This window comes from Bos grunniens, chromosome 24 (genome assembly GCF_055505025.1).
Source record: "Bos grunniens cultivar Pamir isolate PY7600 chromosome 24, Bosgru_T2T1.0, whole genome shotgun sequence".
NCBI lineage: Eukaryota > Metazoa > Chordata > Mammalia > Artiodactyla > Bovidae > Bos > Bos grunniens.
In genome coordinates this window covers 9,124,664-9,145,621 of record NC_141188.1, presented here as the reverse complement: position 1 = coordinate 9,145,621, position 20,958 = coordinate 9,124,664, and the positions used below count along the sequence as shown (strand labels likewise).

Here is a 20,958-nt window from a genome sequence, read left to right as displayed (position 1 = left end):
CCCAAGCAGCTGCAAAACTTCCACACCTGTCCCTCACTGGAGCAGACCCAAGCCCTCCAGAGCAGCCTCAGGAACAAACCCCAGTGGACACCCACATGCAGAGGTGGAAATAAAACCACAATTGAAACCCAGATTCAGTGTGTCTAAGGAAGAAGACCCAAAACCTTCCCACCAGCTGTACAAGCTGCAGATTAAATCCACACGATCAACTAGGCAGACTGTGTCTATGGAATATATAAAAGGTCATTGAGAGCTCACCCAAAAGAAAACACACTAGTTCTATTAGCTGTGGATGTTGGAGTCAAGAACACAGAGGAGTAGAACCAGATTAGAACCTGGGCTCCCCCTGCAGCAGGTCCAGAGACCAGCACAGTGTTGGAGGGCATCCTAGGGAGATGAGGTGGCCTGTGACTCCCAGCGCGGGAAAGGACTCTGACAGCGGTGACTCAAGAAAAACATTTGTTATTCTTATGTTTTGACTTGTTATGTAGATTCTTTTGGATTTCTTCTTTCCTTTTTATTCCCCCTCTGTAGTAGTTGTCGATTTTATTGGCACTATGAAATCTAATTAAACTTTTGAGCTTTTTTTTTCCTCAGTCACATTTTTTATTGTTGTTATAAACCTCTGCTTCTGTGTTGGGCTTTTTCAAATCTGTGGAGTTTTCCTTTTTTTCCTCTCTCTCGTTTTTTAATTTTAATTTTTAATTTTTTTAAACCTATTTTTATTTTTTCTAAATTTATTCCTTTGTTTGCTTTTCCTACTGTTCTTTTTCCTTTGCAGTTAATCTTTAATATATATAAATCTTTATCTACCTCTATTTAACTTTACATATTATTCTTTCTTTCCTTTTCTCTCAACATACTTATTAGTTTTGTTTTCATTGCTTTATTCCCCACTTGGCACCTTGCTTTAGTTTTGTTTTCCAGTTTGTGCTTTAGTTAGTTTTGTTCTTAACTGGTAAATATAATTTTTTATTTCCTCTGTTCGCTGGACTGTTTTGACTTTGCTCAAGAGTGTATGTGTATATGTATATATTCCATTATTTTAAATATTATTTGCCTGATTTTGTAACTGCCATTTGTCAAGGATTCATCATTGGTTTCTAATTTTTGGATATTTGTCTTACTCTCAGTTAATGCCATAACAAACCACTTGTGGAATTTTTGTTCTTGACCAGACATCAAGCCCTGAGCCTTTGGAGAAAGAGCACTAACTCCAAGACCCTAGACTATCAGAGAACTAACCCTAGGGATCATCAGATAGTGAGAACTCACACAAAGGAAACCACTTGAACACAAGACCCAGTATCACCCAATCACCAGTAGCACCCTGTGCAGGAGGCCTCATCTAAACAACAAACAAAACAAAAATACAAACCCAATCATCAGCAGAAGGATTACCACCTCACTCAGCCTTGCCCATAAGAGGAAAAACAAACAAACAAAAACTCAGCACAAATCTCATCCTATACAAAGCTTACAGAAACCACTGGGCCTTTTAGAAGGGCAGAAACCAAGAGGAAGAAAGAATTCAACCTTTAAGGGAAAGGAGACCTCAAGCACAATAAGTTTAAAAAAATAATAATTAAAAGGCAGAGAAATACTATACAAATGAAGGAACAAACTAAAAACACCAAAGTCCAAATAAATGAAGAGGAAATAGGCAAACTACCCAAAAAAGAATTCAGAATAATGATAGCAAAGATGATCAAAAACCTTGAAAACAGAATGGAGAAAGTGCAACAATCAACAAAGACCTAGAATAATTAAAGAATAAATACTCAGAGACAAACAACACAATGACAGAAATTAAAAATACTCCAGAAAAAATCAAAAGCAAAAGAACAAATCAGTGAGCTGGAAGATAAAATGGTGGAAATAACTTCTGAAGAGCAGAATAATGTAAAAAGAATGAAAAGAGCTGAGGACAGTCTCAGAGACCTCTGCTGCTGCTGCTGCTGCTAAGTCACTTCAGTCTCCATATCAAATGCACCAACATTCAAATTATAGGGGTCCCAAAAGAAGAAGAGAAAAGGAAAGGGTATGAGAAATTTTTTGAAGGAATTTTATTTGAAAATTTCCCCAACATGGAAAAGGAAATAATCAATCAAGTCCAAGAGGCACAAAGAGTCCTATACAGGATAAATGCAAGGAGAAACACACCAAGGCACATACTAATCAAACTAACAAAGACTAAACACAAAGAAAGAATATTAGAAGCAGCAAGGAAAAAGCAACAAATAACGTACAAGGGAAACCCCATACATTTAACAGCTGATCTTTCAGCAGAAACTCTGCAGGCCAGAAGGGAATGGCAGGATATTTAAAGTAACTGAAAGGGGAAAATCTACAACCAAGATTACAGTACCTGGCAAGGATCTCATTCAAAATTGATGGAGAAATAAAAAGCTTCTCAGACAAGCAAAAGTTAAGAGAATTCAGTACCACCAAACCAGCTTTACAGCAAATGTAAAAGAGACTTATGTAGTCAAGAAATACAAGAGAAGAAAAAAGATCTACAAAATCAACACCAAACAATTAAGAAAATGGCAATAGGAACATATATATCAATAATTACTTTAAATATAAATGGATTAAATGCTCCAACCAAAAGACACAGATTGGCTGAATGGTTACAAAAACAAGACCCACAGATATGGTGTCTACAAGAAACCCGCTTCAGACCTCTTGACACACAGAGACTGAAAGCGAGAGGATGGAAAAATATATTCCATGCAGATGGGAAGCAAAAGAGCTGGAGTAGCAATCCTCATATCAGACAAAATAGACCTTAAAATAAAGAATATTACAGGAGATAAGGAAGGACACTACATAATGATGAAGGGATTGATCCAAGAGGAAGACATAACAATTGTAAATATCTATGCACCCAACATAGGAGCACCTCAATACATAAGTCAAACACTACCAGACTTAAAAGGAGAAACAGACAGTAACACAATAATAGAAGGAGACTTTAACACCCCACTCACACCAATAAGACAGAAAATTAATAATTAAGTACAAGTCTTAAATGATACATTAGATGAGATGAATCTCATTGATATCCTCAGGACATTCCATCCAAATGCAGAAGAATACACCTTCTTCTCAAGTGCACATGGAACATTCTCCAGGATAGATTACATCTTGGGTCACAAATCAGACCTCGGTAAATTTAAGAAAATGGAAATCATATCAAGCATCTTCTCTGACCACAACACTATGAGACTAGATATCAATTACAAGGAAAAAAACTGTGAGAAACACAAACACATGGAGATTAAACAACACATTTCTAAATAACCAACAGGTTACTGAAGAAATCAAAAGGGAAATCAAAAAATTTCTAGAAACAAATGACAAAACACGACAACTCAAAACCTACAGGATGCAGCAAAAGCAGGTCTAAGGGTAAATTTATAGCAATACAAATCCTACCTCAAGAAAAAAGAAAAGCATCAAATAGACAACCTAACTTTACATGTAAAACAATTGGAAAAGGAAGCATACACAAAAAAAAAAATTAGAAGGAAATAAATCATAAAGATCCAAGCAGAAATAAATAAAAAAGAAATGAAAAAACAATAGTAAAAATTAATAAAACTAAAAGCTGGTTCTTTGAGAAAATAAACAAAATTGACAAACCTTTAGCCAGACTCATCAAAAAAAAAAAAAAGAGAGAGAAGAGTCAAATCAACAAAATTAGAAATGAAAAAGGAGAGGTTACAACAGACAATGCAGAAACACAAAGGATTATAAGAGACTATATGGCAATAAAATGGATAACCTGGAAGAAATGGACAGATTCTTAGAAAAGTTCAATCTTTCAAGACTGAACCAGGAAGAAATAGAAACTATGAACAACCCAATGACAAGCACTGTAATTGAAGCTGTGATCAAAAATCTCCCAAAAAACAAAAGCCCAGGACCAGATGGCTTCAGAGGAGAATTCTATCAAACATTTAGTGAGGAGCTAATGGCTATCCTTCTAAAACTCTTTCAAAAAATTTCAGAGGAAGGAACACTTCCAAACTCATTCTACAAGGCCACCATCAGCCTAATACCAAAACCACACAAAAACAATGAAAAAAAAAAAAACAAGAAAAGAAAAGAAAACTACAGGCCAATATCACTGATGAACATATATGCAAAAATCTTCAATAAAATTTTAGCAAACAGAATTCAGCAGCACTTCAAAAAGCTCATACACTATGATCAAGCTGGGTTTATTCCAGGAATGCATGGATTCTTCAACATACAAATCAATGTGGTACACTATATTAACAAGTTGAAAGATAAAAACCATATGATCATCTCAATAGATGCAGAAAAAGCCTTTGATAAAATTCAGCACCCATTTATGATGAAAACTCTTCAAAAATGGGCATAGAAGGAACCGACCTCAACATAGTAAAGGCCATATATGATAAACCTACAGCAAACATTTGGAGAAGAGAATGGCAATCCACTCCATGATTCTTGCCTGGAGAATCCCATGGACAGAGGAGCCTGGTGGCTCACAGTCCATGGGGTCACAAAGAGTCAGACACGACTGAGCAACTAACGCTATAGCAAACATTATTCTCAGTTGTGAAAAGCTGAAAGCATTCCCCCTAAGATCAGGAACAAGACAAGGGTGTCCACTTTCACCACTATTATTCAACATAGTTCTGGAAGTCCTAGCTATGAAGAAGAAAATGAAATAAAAGGAATCTAGATCAGAAAAGAAGAAGTAAAGCTCTCACTGCAGGTGACATGATACTGTACATAGAAAACCATACAGATAGTATCAGAAAATTACTGAAGCTAATTAGAAAAGTTGCAGGATAGAAAATTAATACACAAAATCACTTGCATTTCTACATACTAACAATGAAAAATCAGAAAGAGAAATTAAGGAATCAATCCAATTCACCATTGCAACAAAAAGAATCAAATATCTAGGAATAAACTTACCTAAGGAGACAAAAGAACTGTACACAGAAAATTATAATACTGATGAAAGAAATCAAAGATGACATAAACAGATGGAGAGATATTCCATGTTCCTGGATAGGAAGAATCAATATTGTGAAAGTGACTGTACTACTAAATGCAATCTACAGATTCAATTTGATCCCTATCAAATTACCAATGGAATTTTTCACAAAACTAGAACAAAAAATTTCACAATTCGTATGGAAACACAAAAGACCCCAAAAAGCCAAAGCAGTCTTGAAAAAGAATGGATCTGGAGGAATCAACCTGCCTGACTTCAGATTATACTACAAAGCTACAGTCATCAAGACAGTATGGTACTGGCACAAAAACAGAAATATAGACCAATGGAACAAGTTAGAAAGCCCAGAAATAAACCCATGCACCTAGGAGTACCTTATTTTTTACAAAGGATTCAAGTATATACAATGGGGCAAAGACAGCTTCTTCAATAAGTGGTGCTGGGAAAACTGGACAGCTACATGTAAAAGAATGAAATTAGAACACTTCCTAACACCATACACAAAGATAAACTCAAAATGGATTAAAGACCTAAATATAAGACCAGAAACTATAAAACTTTTAAAGGAAAACATAGGGAAAACACTCAATGACATAAATCAAAGCAAGATCCTCTATGACCCACCTCCTAGAGTAATGGAAATAAAAACAGAAGTAAACAAGTGAGACCTGATTAAACTTAAAGGCTTTTGCACAGCAAAGGGAACTATAAGCAAGCTGAAAAGACAACCCTCAGAATGGGAAAAAATAATAGCAAATGAAACAACTGACAAAGGATTAATTTCCAAAATATACAAGCAGCTCATACAACTCAGTGCCAGAAAAACAAACAACCCAATCAAAATGTGGGAGAAAGACCTAAACACATTTCTCCAAAGAAGACATACAGATGGCTAACAAACACATGAAAAGATGCTCAACATCGCTCATTATTAAAGAAATGCAAATGAAAGCTACAATGAGATACCACCTCACACCAGTCACAATGGCCATGATAAAAAAAAAGTCTACAAATAATAAGTGCTGGAGACGGTGTGGAGAAAGGGGAACGCTTTTGCACTGTTGGTGGGAATGTAAACTGGTACAGCCACTATGGAAGACTGTATGGAGAAAAACCACCATATGACTCAGGAATTCCACTCCTCGGCATATACCCTGAGGGAACCAAAATTGAAGAAGACACATGTATCCCATTGTTCATTGCGGCACTATTTACAATAGCTAGAACATGGAAGTAACCTAGATGTCCATCGACAGAAGAATGGATAAAGAACTTGTGGTGCATATACACAATGAAATATTACTCAGGCATAAAAAGGAGTACATTTGAGTCAGTTCTGATGAGGTGGATGAACCTAGAACCTATTATACAGAGTGATGTGAGTCAGAAAGAGAAAGATAAATATCATATTCTAATGTATATATACAGAATCTAGAAAAATGGTACTGAAGAATTTATTTACAGGGCAGCAATGGAGAAACAGACAGAGAACAGACGTATGGAAATGGGGAGAGGGGAGGAGAGGGTGAGATGTATGGAAAGAGTAGCATGGAAACCACATTACCATAAGTAAAATAAAGAGCCGATGGGATTTGCTCTATGGCTCATGAAACTCAAGGAGGGGCTCTGTATCAACCTAGAGGGGTGGGGTGGGGAGGGAGATGGGAGGGAGGTTCAAAAGGGAGGGGATATATGTATACCTATGGCTGATTCATGCTGAGGTTTGCAAAATTCTGTAAAGCAATTATCCTTCAATAAAAAAAATAAACTAAAAAGAGGGGGAAAAGTGGAAAAAAAATAATAAAGAGCTGATTTTGAGACCCAAGGACAAGAAAAGGAGGGCAGTGGTGTAGTGATTACATGACAGGGGCTTTTTCTCAAGTGAGATTGCCTCCATGGCACCGTCTTTTACGGTTGTTTCTCCCCTTGAAGGGAACTTTGAACCCATCCATAGCAGGATGTCTCCCTGGAGTTCAGTTTCCTGTGACTACAGACCTTCACAGTGAACTCTGGTTCTCTCTCTCTTTCTTGTTGGCATGTAATTGCTTTACAATGTTGTGTTAGTTTTTGCTGTACAAGGAAGTGGCTCAGTCACTGTATACATATATACTCTCCCTCCTGAATCTCCTTCCCTCTCACTCCCATCCCACCTTCTGGGTGACCACAGAGCACCAAGCTGAGCCCCCTGTACCAGAGAGCAGCTTCCCACTAGTTACCTGCTTCACACCTGGTAGTGGGCATTTGTCGGAGCTGCTCTCCCCATTCATCCCGCCCTCTCCTTTCCCGCACCGTGTCCACACGTCCGCGTGTTCTCTGTGTCTGTGTCTTTAGTCTTACCCTGCGAATAGATTCACCTGTATTACTTTTCTAGATTCCACATGTATTTGTTAATACATGATATTTGTTTTTCTGACTTACTTAACTCTATATGGCAGACTCTAGGCCCACCCATGTCTCTACAAATGACCCAATTTCATTCCCTTTATGGCTGAGGAATATTCCAGTGTACATCTGTACCACAACTTCCCTATCCATCGGTCAGCACCTTTAGGCTGCTCACACATCAGGGCTGCTGTAAATAGTGCCACAGGAGAACACAGTGGAGACAAGACTGACAGCACTGCCATGTCAAGGGGTTCTGGACTAGAGTGGTGAGGTGAGCTAAAGGGAGCATGCCCTCTTAAATCCCTAGAGGAATGGAATTTGGAAAAGAGCCATTTAACGAAAAGACTAAGATTGTTTTTATTCTTGTTACATCAGAATATATTAAAAATCTACCACAAGCAGGGTAGCATGACCAAGCAGTCTAAGGTGCTGGATTAAGGCTCCAGTCTCTTCAGGGGCATCGATTTGAATCCCAGAGCTGTCAGTTCATCTATATCTTTAGGCTCCCCACGTAGTGCTAGTGGTAAGTAAAGAACCTGCCTGAAATGCAGGAGATGTAAGAGATGCAGGTTCAATCTCTGGGTCAGGAAGATCCCCTGGAGGAGAACATGGCAACCCACTCCAGTATTCTTGCCTGGAGAATCCCATGGACAGAGGAGCCTGGCAGGCAGAGTCAGACATGGCTGAGCGACTAAGCCCATTGCTATTTATTTCTGAGAATTTTTATGTGGCCCCAGACTGTTTTAAAGCTGAAAGTGATCTTAGAGATTCTACTCTTTAACCTTTTATTTTAGATATGAAGTATTAATTTGGTGCAACTACCTTGTTAAGTATAAAGAGAGAGAACATTCATCATTGTTTATACATTTCAAAAGAATTCAAGTTCGCAGTCGGGACACACACGCATAGTCCCTATTGTCACTTATTCTTCACATCAGTGCAGTTGAGGAATGTGCGTGTTACTGGTGGGAACTAGGATATTCAGATGTAACTAGCACCTCTATTTTCAATTCAGTTGAGTTCAGTTGCTCAGTCTTGTCTGACTCTCTGCGACTGCATGGACTGCAGCATGCCAGGCTTCCCTGTTCATCACCAACTCCCAGAACTTGCTCAAACTCATGTCCATCAAGTTGGTGATGCCATCCAACCATCTCATCCTCTGTCGTCCCCTTCTCCTCCTGCCTTCAGTCTTTCCCAGCACCAGGGTCTTTTCCAGTGAGTCAGTTCTTCGCATCAAGTGGCCAAAGTATTGGAGTTGCAGCTTCAGCATCAGTCCTTCCAATGAATATTCAGGACTGATTTCCTTTAGGATGGACTAGTTGGATCTCCTTGCAGTCCAGGGGACTCTCAAGAGTTTTCTCCAACACCACAGTTCAAAAGCATCAGTTCTTCGGTGCTCAGCTTTCTTTATAGTCCAACTCTCACATCCAGACATGACTACTGGAAAAACCATAGCTCTGACTAGATGGACCTTTGTCGGCAAAGTAACGTCTCTGCTTTTTAATATGCTAAGTTGGCATAATTTTTCTTCCAAGGAGCAAGTGTCTTTTAGTTTCATGGCTATAGTCACCATTTGCAGTGATTTTGGAGCCCCAAAAAATAAAGTCTCTCACTGTTTCCATTGTTTCCCCATCTATTTGCTTTGAAGTGATGGGACTGGATGCCATGATTGTAGTTTTCTGAATGTTGAGTTTTAAGCCAACTTTTTCACTCCTTTCACTTTCATCAAGAGGCTCTTTAGTTCTCCTTCGCTTTCTGCTGTAAGGGTCATGTCATCTGCATATCTGAGGTTATTGATATTTCTCCCAGCAATCTTGATTCCAGCTTGTGCTACATCCAGCCTGGCATTTCTCATGATGTACTCTGCATATAAGTTAAATAAGCAGGGTAACAATGTACAGCCTTGACGTACTCCTTTCCCAATTTGAAACCAGTCTGTTGTTCCATCTCCAGTTCTAACTGTTGTTTCCTTATCTGCATACAGATTTCTCAGGAGGCAGGTCAGGTGGTCTGGTATTCCCATCTCTTGAAGAATTTTCCACAGTTCGTTCTGATCCACACAGTCAAAGGCATTGGTGTAGTCAATAAAGAAGTAGATGTTTTCTGGAACTCTCTTGCTCTTTTGATGATTCAACAGATGTTTGCAGTTGATCTCTCATTCCTCTGCCTTTTCTAAATCCAGCTTGAACATCTGGAAGTTCATAGTTCATGTACTGTTGAAACCTGGCTTGGAGAATTCTGAGCATTACTTTGCTAGCATGTGAGATGACTGCAATTGTGTGGTAGTTGGAACATTCTTTGGCATTGCCCTTCTTTGGGATTAGAATGAAAACTGACCTTTTCCAGTCCTGTGGCCACTGCTGAGTTTTCCAAATTTGCTGGCATATTGAGTGCAGCACTTTCACAGCATCATCTTTCAGGATTTGGAATAGCTCAGCTGGAATTCCATCACCTCCACTAGCTTTGTTCATAGTGATGCTTTCTAAGGCCCACTTGACTTTGTATTCCAGGATGTCTGGCTCTAGTTGAATGATAACACCATCCTGGTTATCTGGATCATGACAATCTTTTTTGTCTAGTTTTTCTGTGTATTCTTGCCACCTCTTCTTAATATCTTCTGCTTCTGTTAGGTCCATACCATTTCTTTCCCTTATTGTGTGCATCTTTGCATGAAATGTTCCCTTGGTATCACTAATTTTCTTGATGAGATCTCTAGTCTTTCCCATTCTATTGTTTTCCTTTATTTCTTTGCATTAATCACTGAAGAAGGCTTTCTTATCCCTCCTTGCTATTCTTTGGAACTCTGCATTCAAATGGATATATCTTTCTTTTTCTCCTTTGCCTTTCACTTCTCTTCTTTTCTCAGCTATTTGTAAGGCCTCCTCAGACAAACATTTGTCTTTTTGCATTTCTTTTTCTTGGGGATGGTCTTGATCACTGCCTCCTGTACAGTGTCATGAACCTCTGTCCATAGTTCTTCAGGCACTCTATCAGGTCTAATCCCTTGAATCTATTTGTCACTTCCACTGTATAATTGTAAGGAATTTGATTTAGGTCATACCTGAATGGTCTAGTGGTTTTCTCTACTTTCTTCAATTGAAGTCTGAATTTTGCAATAGGGAGTTCATGATCTGAGTCACAGTCAGTTCCCGGACTTGTTTTTGCTGACTGTATAGAGCTTCTCCATCTTTGTCTGCAAAAAATATAATCAGTCTGATTCCAGCATTGACCATCTGGTGATGCCCATGTGTACAGTCTTATCTTTTATTCCTGGAAGAGTGTGTTTGCTATGACCAGTGCATTCTCTTGGCAAAACTCTGTTAGCCTTTCCCCCTGCTTCATTCTGTACTCCAAGGTAAAATTTGCCTGTTACTGCAGGTATCTCTTGACTTCCTGCTTTTGCATTTCAGTCCCGTATAATGAAAAAGACATCTTTTTTGGGTGTTAGTTCTAGAAGATCCTATAGGTCTTCATAGAACTGTTCAACTTCAGCTTCTTCAGCATTACTAGTTGGGGCATAAACTTGGATTACTGTGATATTGAATGGTTTCCCTTGGAAATGAACAGAGATCATTCAGTCATTTTTGAGATTGCACCCAAGTACTGCATTTCAGACTCTTTTGTTGACTATGTGGGCTACTCCTCTATCTTAATTCTTCCCAAGTTAAGGAAAGTGTTCTGTTATGCTTTTTGTTTATTTTGTCATACTTCTTCCTTTCTTTCAGGTCCATGGGTCACAGTCTTAAACTGCACAAATATCACTCCTAATTTTTCCTCTTATGTGTCCCAAGTATCATCCCCCACTCCCTTGGATGACATGGTGACCTATGGAAAGAGTTCTATATGCTTTTCAAACTATAATGTGTGTGCAAAGCATATTGTCACAATGCAGGTTCTGATTGGCTTGTTTTTATCAAGCTTCATGAGCTGCTTGTATATTTTAGAGATTAATCTTTTGCCCACTGCTTCATTTGCAGATGTTTTCTCCCATTCTGAGGGCTGTCATCTTGTTTATGATTTCCTTTGCTGTACAAAAAGCTTTTAAGTTTAATTAGGTCCTATTTGTTTATTTTTGTTTTGTTTTCATTACTCTAGGAAGTGGATCATAAAAGATCTTTCTGTGGCTTATGTTAAAGAGTGTTTTTCTTGTGTTTTCCTCTAAGAGTTTTATAGTGTCCAGTCTTACATTTACATCTTTAATCCCATTTGAGTTTATTTTTGTGTATAGTGTTAGATACTGTTCTAATTTCAGTCTTTTACATGCAGCTGTCCAGATTTCCCAGCACCTCTTATTGAAGAGGCTCTCTTTTCTCCATTGTATCTTCTTGCATCCTTTGTCATAGCAATTATATTTCAATTAAAAAAAAAAAGCGAAACAAAATAAAAATGTCAAAATGAACATTCCACTTCAGCACTCTGGACAGCTCCCAGTGATGCTGATCCACGTTGAGGAGCAAGGCATCGGTCATCACAATGATTTCATGTCTCATCTTGTCCTCTCTAGCACTAGCTTGCTACCACAAAACTGTTTAGACATATAAGAAAAAGATCTTATCTGTTCCTTACCACTCCCAAGAGTAAATGTTTTAAATAGTAACTAGGAAAAGCGTAAACTGTTTATTCCAACACTGCTGACAAAAGTCATAAATCTAAGCCAATTGTACTGAAGAAGTGTAATTTCAGCTTGGCTTTGGGTATCTATGTTGAGAAAACAGCATCTTCTACCCAAAAGTTCTCTGTTTTTTTAAGCCAGTGTGTTCAAATTCCTGGTTTCTTGACCAATGGATGAAATTTTTATTTCAGAGTTTGGGGGCAAAAAAACACAATCCCTTCTGTATGCCTTCAGACATCCCCACTAGGCATAGTTAAGTCCCAGGAAGTGGCAAAGAGTTAGACCTGTGCATCTCAGTGACTGGGTATAAAATAATAATTTGTATCTTCATTATCCAATTTCCAAAGGCTAATAAGCAGTGTTTTTCCAGTGACAATGAACGAAACTCAACCTCAAACGAGATGGGCTCACCACTTATCAATGCTTTGCCTGCTCTTCCTGTTGGAGTTCTTTACTCCTCGGAATCAACAAAGAAAGCTCATTTGTTTCACTTTGTGAAAACTCTTCATTTTTCCCTCAGACTTTCCATTTCACGCTGTGTGAATTTTATTAAGATGTCTTTGACAGAAGCTAAGTGCTGGCTCTATGGGGCCCTAAGGGCTGGCAGTCGCAGCCTCTGTAATTTCTAAAGCCTCTTGAGACATTTATTTTCTACCGAAACTCCTCAGAGAATCACAGAGAAGAATCTAAAATCTCTTTGGTGCTGGAAGATGGGAGTTGGCCTCATGAGTATTTCATGCAAATCTTTTGGTGTTACAGCCTGAAAACAACAACACGGCAGTCCTGTTAATATCCAGTCTGAATGGGAACATCATAATGATACTCAGTGCCTCTTCCTGAAGGCCTCCAACTATTTTTAAAAGCTGGTTTAAAATATTAATTAATTTTTTTATTTTAGAATTCAGTTCAGTTCAGTTTCTCAGTCGTGTCTGACTCTTTGAGACCCCATGAACCTCAGCACACCAGGCCTCCTGTCCATCACCAACTCCCGGAGTTTACCCAAACCGATGTCCATCGAGTCAGTGATGCCATCCAGCCATCTCATCCTCTGTCGTCCCCTTTTCCTCCGGCCCCCAATCCTTCCCAGCATCAGGGTCTTTTCCAATGAGTCAGTTCTTCGCATCAGGTGGCCAAAGTATTGGCATTTCAACATCAGTCCTTCCAAAGAACACCCAGGACTGATCTCCTTTAGGATAGACTGGTTGGATCTCCTTGCAGTCCAAGGAATTCTCAAGAGTCTTCTCCAACACCACAGTTCAAAAGCATCAATTCTTCGGCGCTCAGCCTTCTTCACAGTCCAACTCTCACATCCATACATGACCACAGGAAAAACCATAGCCTTGACTAGACGAACCTTTGTTGGCAAAGTAATGTCTCTGCTTTTGAATATGCTATCTAGGTTGGTCATAACTTTCCTTCCAAGGGGTAAGCGTCTTTTAATTTCATGGCTGCAGTCACCATCTGCAGTGATTTTGGAGCCCAAAAAAATAAAGTCGAATTAGTCTTGGTTAATAAAATATATCCATAATCTGGCTGCTGAGAAACTGTCAGTGGTTTTATTCCAAGAAAAAATTGTTTTAAAGGTGCACGAGTGCTAAGCTGTTTCAGTCATGTCCTACTCTTTGCAACGCCAGGGACTGTAGCCTGCCAGGCTCCTCTCTCCATGTGATTTCCCAGCCAAGAATACTGGAGTGGGTTGCCATTTCCTCCTCCAGGGGATCTTCCTGACCCAGGGATCCAACTCGTGTCTCTTAAGTCTCCTGCATTGGCAAGTGGGTTCTTTACCACTAGCACCACCTAGGAAACCCCATTTTAAAAAGTACTCATAGTTAAATAATTGAAAAGGAATTTGTATTCTGATTTTTTTTTCCTCTTGAATTTACATTGTAAGAATTTTAGGCAGTTCCCTGGTGGCCAGGTGGTTAGGATCCTGTGCTTTCACTGCTGTGGTCCAGGTTGAATCTCTGGTTAGGGAACTGAGATCTCACAAGCCATGCGGCATGGCTGAAAGGAGAAAAAGAGTTTCAATGTTATGTGCTCTCATAAATGACATGATAATAGCTTTGTAATAGTCCATCAGATAAAAATATTATATTTAAATCAACAGATTCTCTATGGTGGATATTGAGATTAGTTTCATATTTTCTCTATGATGAAAATAATAATAACCAACATTTTTGAGCACTTAATACATGCTAAATGACACTAAAAATATTGTATCATCTCTTAACTGTCATAATGATCTTATGACATGTGTATTATAATTTTTTCCTGCTGGAGATTTTGAAAGGAGGGTTATCTTTCTCAAGGTCACACTGCTGGTAAGTGGCTGAGCCAAGGTTCAAACAAATGTTCCTACATCCATGTTGAATCTCCTCTCTTCCATGTTGTCTCTTAGTGTATACTGAGATTTACATAAGGATTCTTCAGTTTGAATAAAAGCTTCAACCTATGTATGCAAGTCCTTAAAGTCTGCTTCTTGGTTCCTGCTGCAATGAGTATAAAATTGCAGATTTTTGTTCTTAACATTTCAAGAGCTATCAAGTCATAGGAGATAGTGCTATGATATCAATGTGAAGGTTCTTAACAGTTTGTTTTTATTCTTTAAATATTGGTAAGACATGCACTGTCATAACTGAAATTGCTTTTACACTGCTGTGAACACTTCATCTTTAAAATTCCAAATGTGCATGGATATTCACCCTTAGCTTCATCCTCGTGCACCATTTATAGACACATCGGTTGGTTAGCCGGCTGGTTGGTTGGTTGGTTTGGTCCAGGATGAATCTGCTTCACTCATGCCTGTGTGGGTCAAGGCGGAGGGGGTTACAGGGCGAGGAGAACTGTTGCGCACTTGAGCACATGAAGACCCATCTGTTTCCCTGTCTCTGTCCTCACAGAATGTGTGACACAGGAGAAGGCCTGTTCACTTTTCAAACAAGGGAAGGAGAAATGATCTATCAGAAGGTCCATTCTGCGACACTGGCCATAGCTGAGCAGCATGAGAGATTAATGCTAGAAATGGAGCAGAAGGCCCGGGTAAGGCCCCTTCCTTGGTAACCTAACAGCTTGGAAATGAATGTCACTGAGCTCCAATGCGCATCGTGTATATGTGGGTCCATTCAGGACAGCGCCTCAGTGTTCACTCCCACCCGTGGCCCTGAGAGCTTGTCCCAATTACCGAACCTCATCTCTCGAATATTCTATTCAGCTTCTGACAAAAGAAGCTGTTTGTGGCCGCTGCAGGGAGCCATGCACTTTGTGTATGTACCTATGACCTGTTGCCATGGTTACCCAAAGAGGGATGGAGTGCTCAAAGAGTCAAACAGGGAGTGGTGCTGTCTGCATATCTCCACACATAGCCAGACAATCAGAGATGCGAATGTGGACCCACAATAACAAGGAAAATAGGTTTCTACCAGAAAGCATTCAATTTTTCTTTCTGTCTTTGTATTTATTTTAGATTCTCTGAAACTTCTAGCTCTTTCTGTCCATGTTTCAGAGCCAATACTAAAATGTTTGCAGAAGGCACTTACACTGTTTACCAGGTGTCTGTTATCCTGTCCTGGAACTATGCTATACTTTTGAGGTGAAGCTTAGAAATAATTTCATAAAGAATCTGAAATAGCAAAATTTGCAAGTATCTGAAAAACAATATAAGCTTTACTACTAACTTCTTTGAAAAGCAAACAAAAGAATTATTATTGGTCATTGATCATCAAAAGAGATCAATATTGTCTTACTGCAGAATTGATAGGGATGCATTAGAACCCATCTATGAAAAGACAAAAGTGGAGTTTTGATAAATAGGTGGGTAACTACCCAGAAAAATACTCATAATTCTATTCCATTAAAAGACTATGGGGCTTTCTATCTAGTATTATTTTATTTGGACTTTAAAAAATTTCAAATACATAATAACTTGAAATGTAAAATTATCTTTTAAATGTAAGAAAACAAAGTGGTTTAAGAAATGATTTTACATTATTCATAATACATTTCAAATTTTGTCAATACTACATATACATTTTTGTCTCTCTATCCAAGATATGGTTTAAAGAGCCTTCCTAATATCTAAGGGTGGCAAGTGCAAGTCACGCTTCCACTTGGCCTTCAGTAGGAGGTAAAAGAGTAGCAAGAACATAAAGAGGATTATTAATATAAGACTATGGGATTAATTGATGAAGCACCACCAGGAGGTTGGTAGGATTTAGTCTCTAGAAAGATTTAAGTTAAATTTAAATTATTTTAATAATTATCTAATTAATATGACATTTTTATAATGGCTTAAATTTTGAGAAAAAAATGTAACTGCCAAATTTCAAATTATTTGAGTAGCTTGCATAATCATTTTCAGCCCATATTTATAATCTGCTAGTGATCATTTTCAGCTAAAATTAACAACTGTGAGGTCATTTGCTATTCGTCAACAGGTGTAGTTCTTCTTTACTTCTGGTTGTTCTGAGCAGGCAAAATGCTCCTAAGTAGAGGCTCTTAAACAGTATTTTCACAAAGGAGAGTCCAAGCACTCTTCCAGGCAACCGTAATTGTCTGCAGTAAGGACGGCACGCAGTGTACTGGCTTCCCATTTTGGTTCTCCTACTCATGGGCTGTGTAATCTTGAGCAGCTCATTTAACCTCTAAATGTCTCATTTTCCTCTGTCTGTAGAATGAGTATAGAATTGTTCTACTGATTTGGTTGTAATGAGGTATCTGTGCATTAATACATACAAAGTGCTGAGAACAGACCTGGCACACAGGAGGTACTGTGAAAGGTTCATTATTATGATGGTGATGTTGAGTAATTTCAAGATCTGCAGTGGTGGTGAAGACACGATATTTTTGTTCCCAGGAGAAGGCAATGGCACCCCACTCCAATATTCTTGCCTGGAAAATCCCATGGATGGAGGAGCCTGGTAGGCTGCAGTCCATGGGGTCGCTAAGAGTCAGACTCGACTGAGAGACGTCACTTTCACTTTTCACTTTCATGCATTGGAGAAGGAAATGGCAACCCACTCCAGTGTTCTTGCCTGGAGAATCCCAGGGATGGCGGAGCCTGGTGGGCTGCCGTCTATGGGGTCGCACAGAGTCGGACACGACTGCCGCGACTCAGCAGCAGCAGCAGCTCAGTATATGTTCGTCCCTTTCAAGCACACCTGTACCTTGTGCCAAAAGATTTGCAACACCAAATGTAATTCACCTTTGCCTTTGATGCAGTTGTACTTTGTCTTATCCTGTAACACTGAGAAGCAAGGGGAGAGGAGGGAGGCTATTGCTCTGACAGGGATGGTACAGATGGAAGGTCCACTGACTGAGATCTCAGGCAGTGGAAGCCAGGATCGGGGTACACCGTAGATGTGGGTGCTCGAAGATGGAAGGGGAAGGGGACAGATATTAAAATAGCAGGCTCGGGGCATCTTTGATCATGCAGTGGCTTAAATCGGGTGAAAAAGTGTGACTACCAACTTTCAAATTATTTGAGAATGCAGGGAAAATTTTTTTTTTCTTTAATAGAAAATTATTTAATTAGTATACATGTGTTCCCCATCCTGAACCCTCCTCCCTCCTCCCTCCCCACACCATCCCTCTGGGTCGTCCCAGTGCACTAGCCCCAAGCATCCAGCATCGTGCATTGAACCTGGACTGGCATCTCGTTTCATACATGACGTTTCACATGTTTCAATGCCATTCTCCCAAATCTTCCCACCATTGTATTTAAACCAATGGCACCTCTCGAATTTGTTTCTGTTTTATGGAGGTCATAATCTTAGATAAAATACTCCAAGTTCTTCTAAGTCTGTTGTCAAAAACAAAGGTGCTCTACTTTGCGTGTGCAACATTTTCAGAAAGTTTTCATTGTTTCGGTGATAACAACCATTCATCAGAACACACATCTCAAAGGTGCTTGCATGGCCCTGCCCGTGGAGGGTGAGTGTGGGCTGACTTCATCATCGACAAGACCTCAAAGGCCCTGAAATAATTTACTTTTGGATTTCAATGGATCTGTTACACACATACACATACAATACTATGCACACAAACACAAATAATATGAAAGAAACTTCTTGTTTTAATTTGCTTTGTATGTTCTTAAGCTTTACAAGTGCTATGAAATGTCCACAGGGATGTGATGAGAAGACATAAATGGAATTTTTAAAACACAGGTTTTCCTTATAGTTTATCAAAACTAAGTGAAGGAAGGGGGGATTGTCCTCAGTCATTTCTAACTTCATAACAATGTAAGTGATTTAAAAGCAAAGAACCCCCTATAACAAAAGTTACAGTTTGTCCTTTAAAAACATAGTGTCTGGAATGCTCCTGTTTTCAGTCATTCTTGCTTCCTCGTCACCTGAAAAGCTCTGTGCACAATTTAAGGACAAACAGCATCGGGGCTGTTGAAATACGAGCAAGATAGCAAACCACAGGTAATGCCTAAAAAACACCACGGGCAGGCTTAAAGGGGCTGCTGTCCAAAACTGTCACTTCTGTGGTCTTCCGAAGCTCCAGTGGACGGAGAAAAACAACAAAAGTCTCAAGTAGAATGTCCTTCCTAGAAAACAAATAGTTTTCTTTCTCTAAGATCTGTCATTTTACTTGATTTGTTACTAGAAATAAAAGAGAGTTAAAGTCACACGTTTAACAAACTGGAAACTTTTACCGTTCCCCAAACAGTAAGCCTTTTGAACAGTAAGCATTTAAAAACAAATCATCTTATTTCCATTTTATAATGTAAGATGAACAGAAATTTCTGGTGAGAAGGCAGCACTGTCTGCCTCTCCAGCCACCCCATTGGCATGTACTAGGTCTAATGCCGCCTGCCTCAGAGGAGGGCAAGGGGAGAGGGGAGAACGAAGCTGGTTTCACGTACAACTGGCTTAGACTCCGATTCAAAGTTAGTGTATTTGCCCTTCCAGATTTATACATGATCACAGATCTTACCCAAGTATTGACTGCTACCAGCCTATGAAATAGTTCTTGTCTAAATAGCTCTATGACCAAGGAAATGCTATTCCATGGCATGAATTCCAAGCTGGGTATCTTTTCCACAGTTTAGTGTCTCTCAAGTCAGATGAGAGTTAACGGTTTAATTAGCAGCTCTGTTCTTCCCTAGTGCTCCATAAAATCATGTGTCTTTCTAATGATGGCATCCTGGAGTGTATAAAATACCATAATACTTGTCGTAAGTATTCTGAAGACTCTAAGCTGTTATTCCCAACTGTCACTAAATTACATCTTTCAGTTCCTTTCGAGTCCCTGTCTAACAAGGCGAGGAGTACCATGTGCCCATTTATAAATTTTGAAGAAATAGGAAAGCTTCCAGAATGGGACCTGTCCTGGGCAGTTTGGCTTTCTTTTGAGTGACAGCATTCTTCATACCCATATTTTATGTGAATCTCTATCAGCTATGGGGAAAAAAAAAAAAAAAACTAGTTCTCCCATACTGAAAAGGTGAAGAATTTGGAAGCAAAATAATCTTATGAGCTATAGACAGGAAAATGTTAACATTTTTTGCAATCTCTTTTCTAGGTTTAGTCATAGTAGGCTATGAAATTCTATAATGTGTGATTTATGATGGCAAATGGTATGTTACTACCAAAATATAGGAATATCTGCTTATGAATTCTTTCTTCAAAGTTCTATTCTTGACTCTCTTGCTCAGTATTATCAATTATTAACCAGCAGAAAAGAGCCTTCATTATTACTGACAATGACCAGTTCCCTGCTGGGAAAGGCTGTTTGCATTTTTGTGAAATTTGCTTTTACTGATTGGCTGACACTGATTAAACTAACACAAGCTCAGTTAGGACAAATTATTATAGTTGATAACTAACATGGGCCTGCGTTCCTGATGTTTCAAAACACTAAAGGAAAATTAGTTTCTAAACAAAAACAAAGAAAATACTAATTTATATCTGCAATAAATACACAAATGAGATGGAAATGACAGGAAGGCAGTATGTAATTTTTCTAATACATCATGCTGAGACATAGTGTGATGGTCAAAATTTTATTTAGATTGTGTGTTTTTTTTTCTTTAGAAGTTGCTATGACTCTAGATGTCATTTCAAAAAATATATTATATATCATATATATGTATATAACATATAATCAACTTGATTACAATTGATAAGGTATAAGGAAAATTAATGTCTAACATTAAAAAGTTCAACTGTGTTTAAAAGACACAATTTTGTTTCTTTTATTTATATTGCTAGAATAGAACAATAGTAGAGAAATCTCGGAAAAGACAATGGCATCCCACTCCAGTACTTTTGCCTAGAAAATCCCGTGCACAGAGGAGCCTGGTAGGCTGCAGTCCATGGGGTTGCTAGAGTGGGACACAACTGAAGCGACTTAGCAGCAGCAGCAGCAGAGAAATCTACAAATATTGTTCTTTTTTCATTTCTTTAAACGATAGTACTCTTACTTATTCAGAGGCATACAATCTGCTCTTGGCAATTAAGGAGTGTTGTTGTCGTTTCATCACTGAGTCGTGTCCAACTCTTTTCGAGCCTGGGGACTGTAGCCCACCAGGCTCCTCTTGTCCACGGGATTCTCCAAGCAAGAATACTGGAGTGGGTTGCCATTTCCTTCTCCAGATCTTTGCAACCCAGGGATCGAACCCAAGTCTCCTGCTTGACAGGAAGATTCTTTACCAGTGAGCCACCAGGAAAGCCGAATTACAAGAGTAATTTCCTTAAAAGAGGAAAAAAAAAAAAAAAAACAGATTTCAAAAGTCAGTCAAAATGACTCAGCATACAGACATATATGACATATATGCATACAACCCAAAGAATCAGACGAAGTCCTCTTTGAGACAATGCTATAAAATGGGTATGGGGGAGTAGGCCAGTAGGGACAAACTAAAATCTAAGAAATTGATGTAAGAATTTCATGATAAGATCTTTAAGGCTACATTTAAAGAATGTGAGCATAGTTGTCAATCCCTGGATGCACA

The 20,958-nt window shown here is 38.9% G+C and overlaps 1 protein-coding gene across 1 annotated transcript in view; it reads left to right on the top strand.

Moving 5' to 3' along the window:
- The window catches only part of DOK6 (docking protein 6), a 406,877-nt gene that overhangs the window by 301,236 nt on the left and 84,683 nt on the right, over positions 1–20,958 (top strand). The window contains exon 6 of the mRNA XM_086372198.1: positions 14,900–15,038. Coding sequence (XP_086228324.1) covers positions 14,900–15,038 — 139 coding nt within the window. The remainder of the gene's footprint in view (positions 1–14,899; positions 15,039–20,958) is intronic.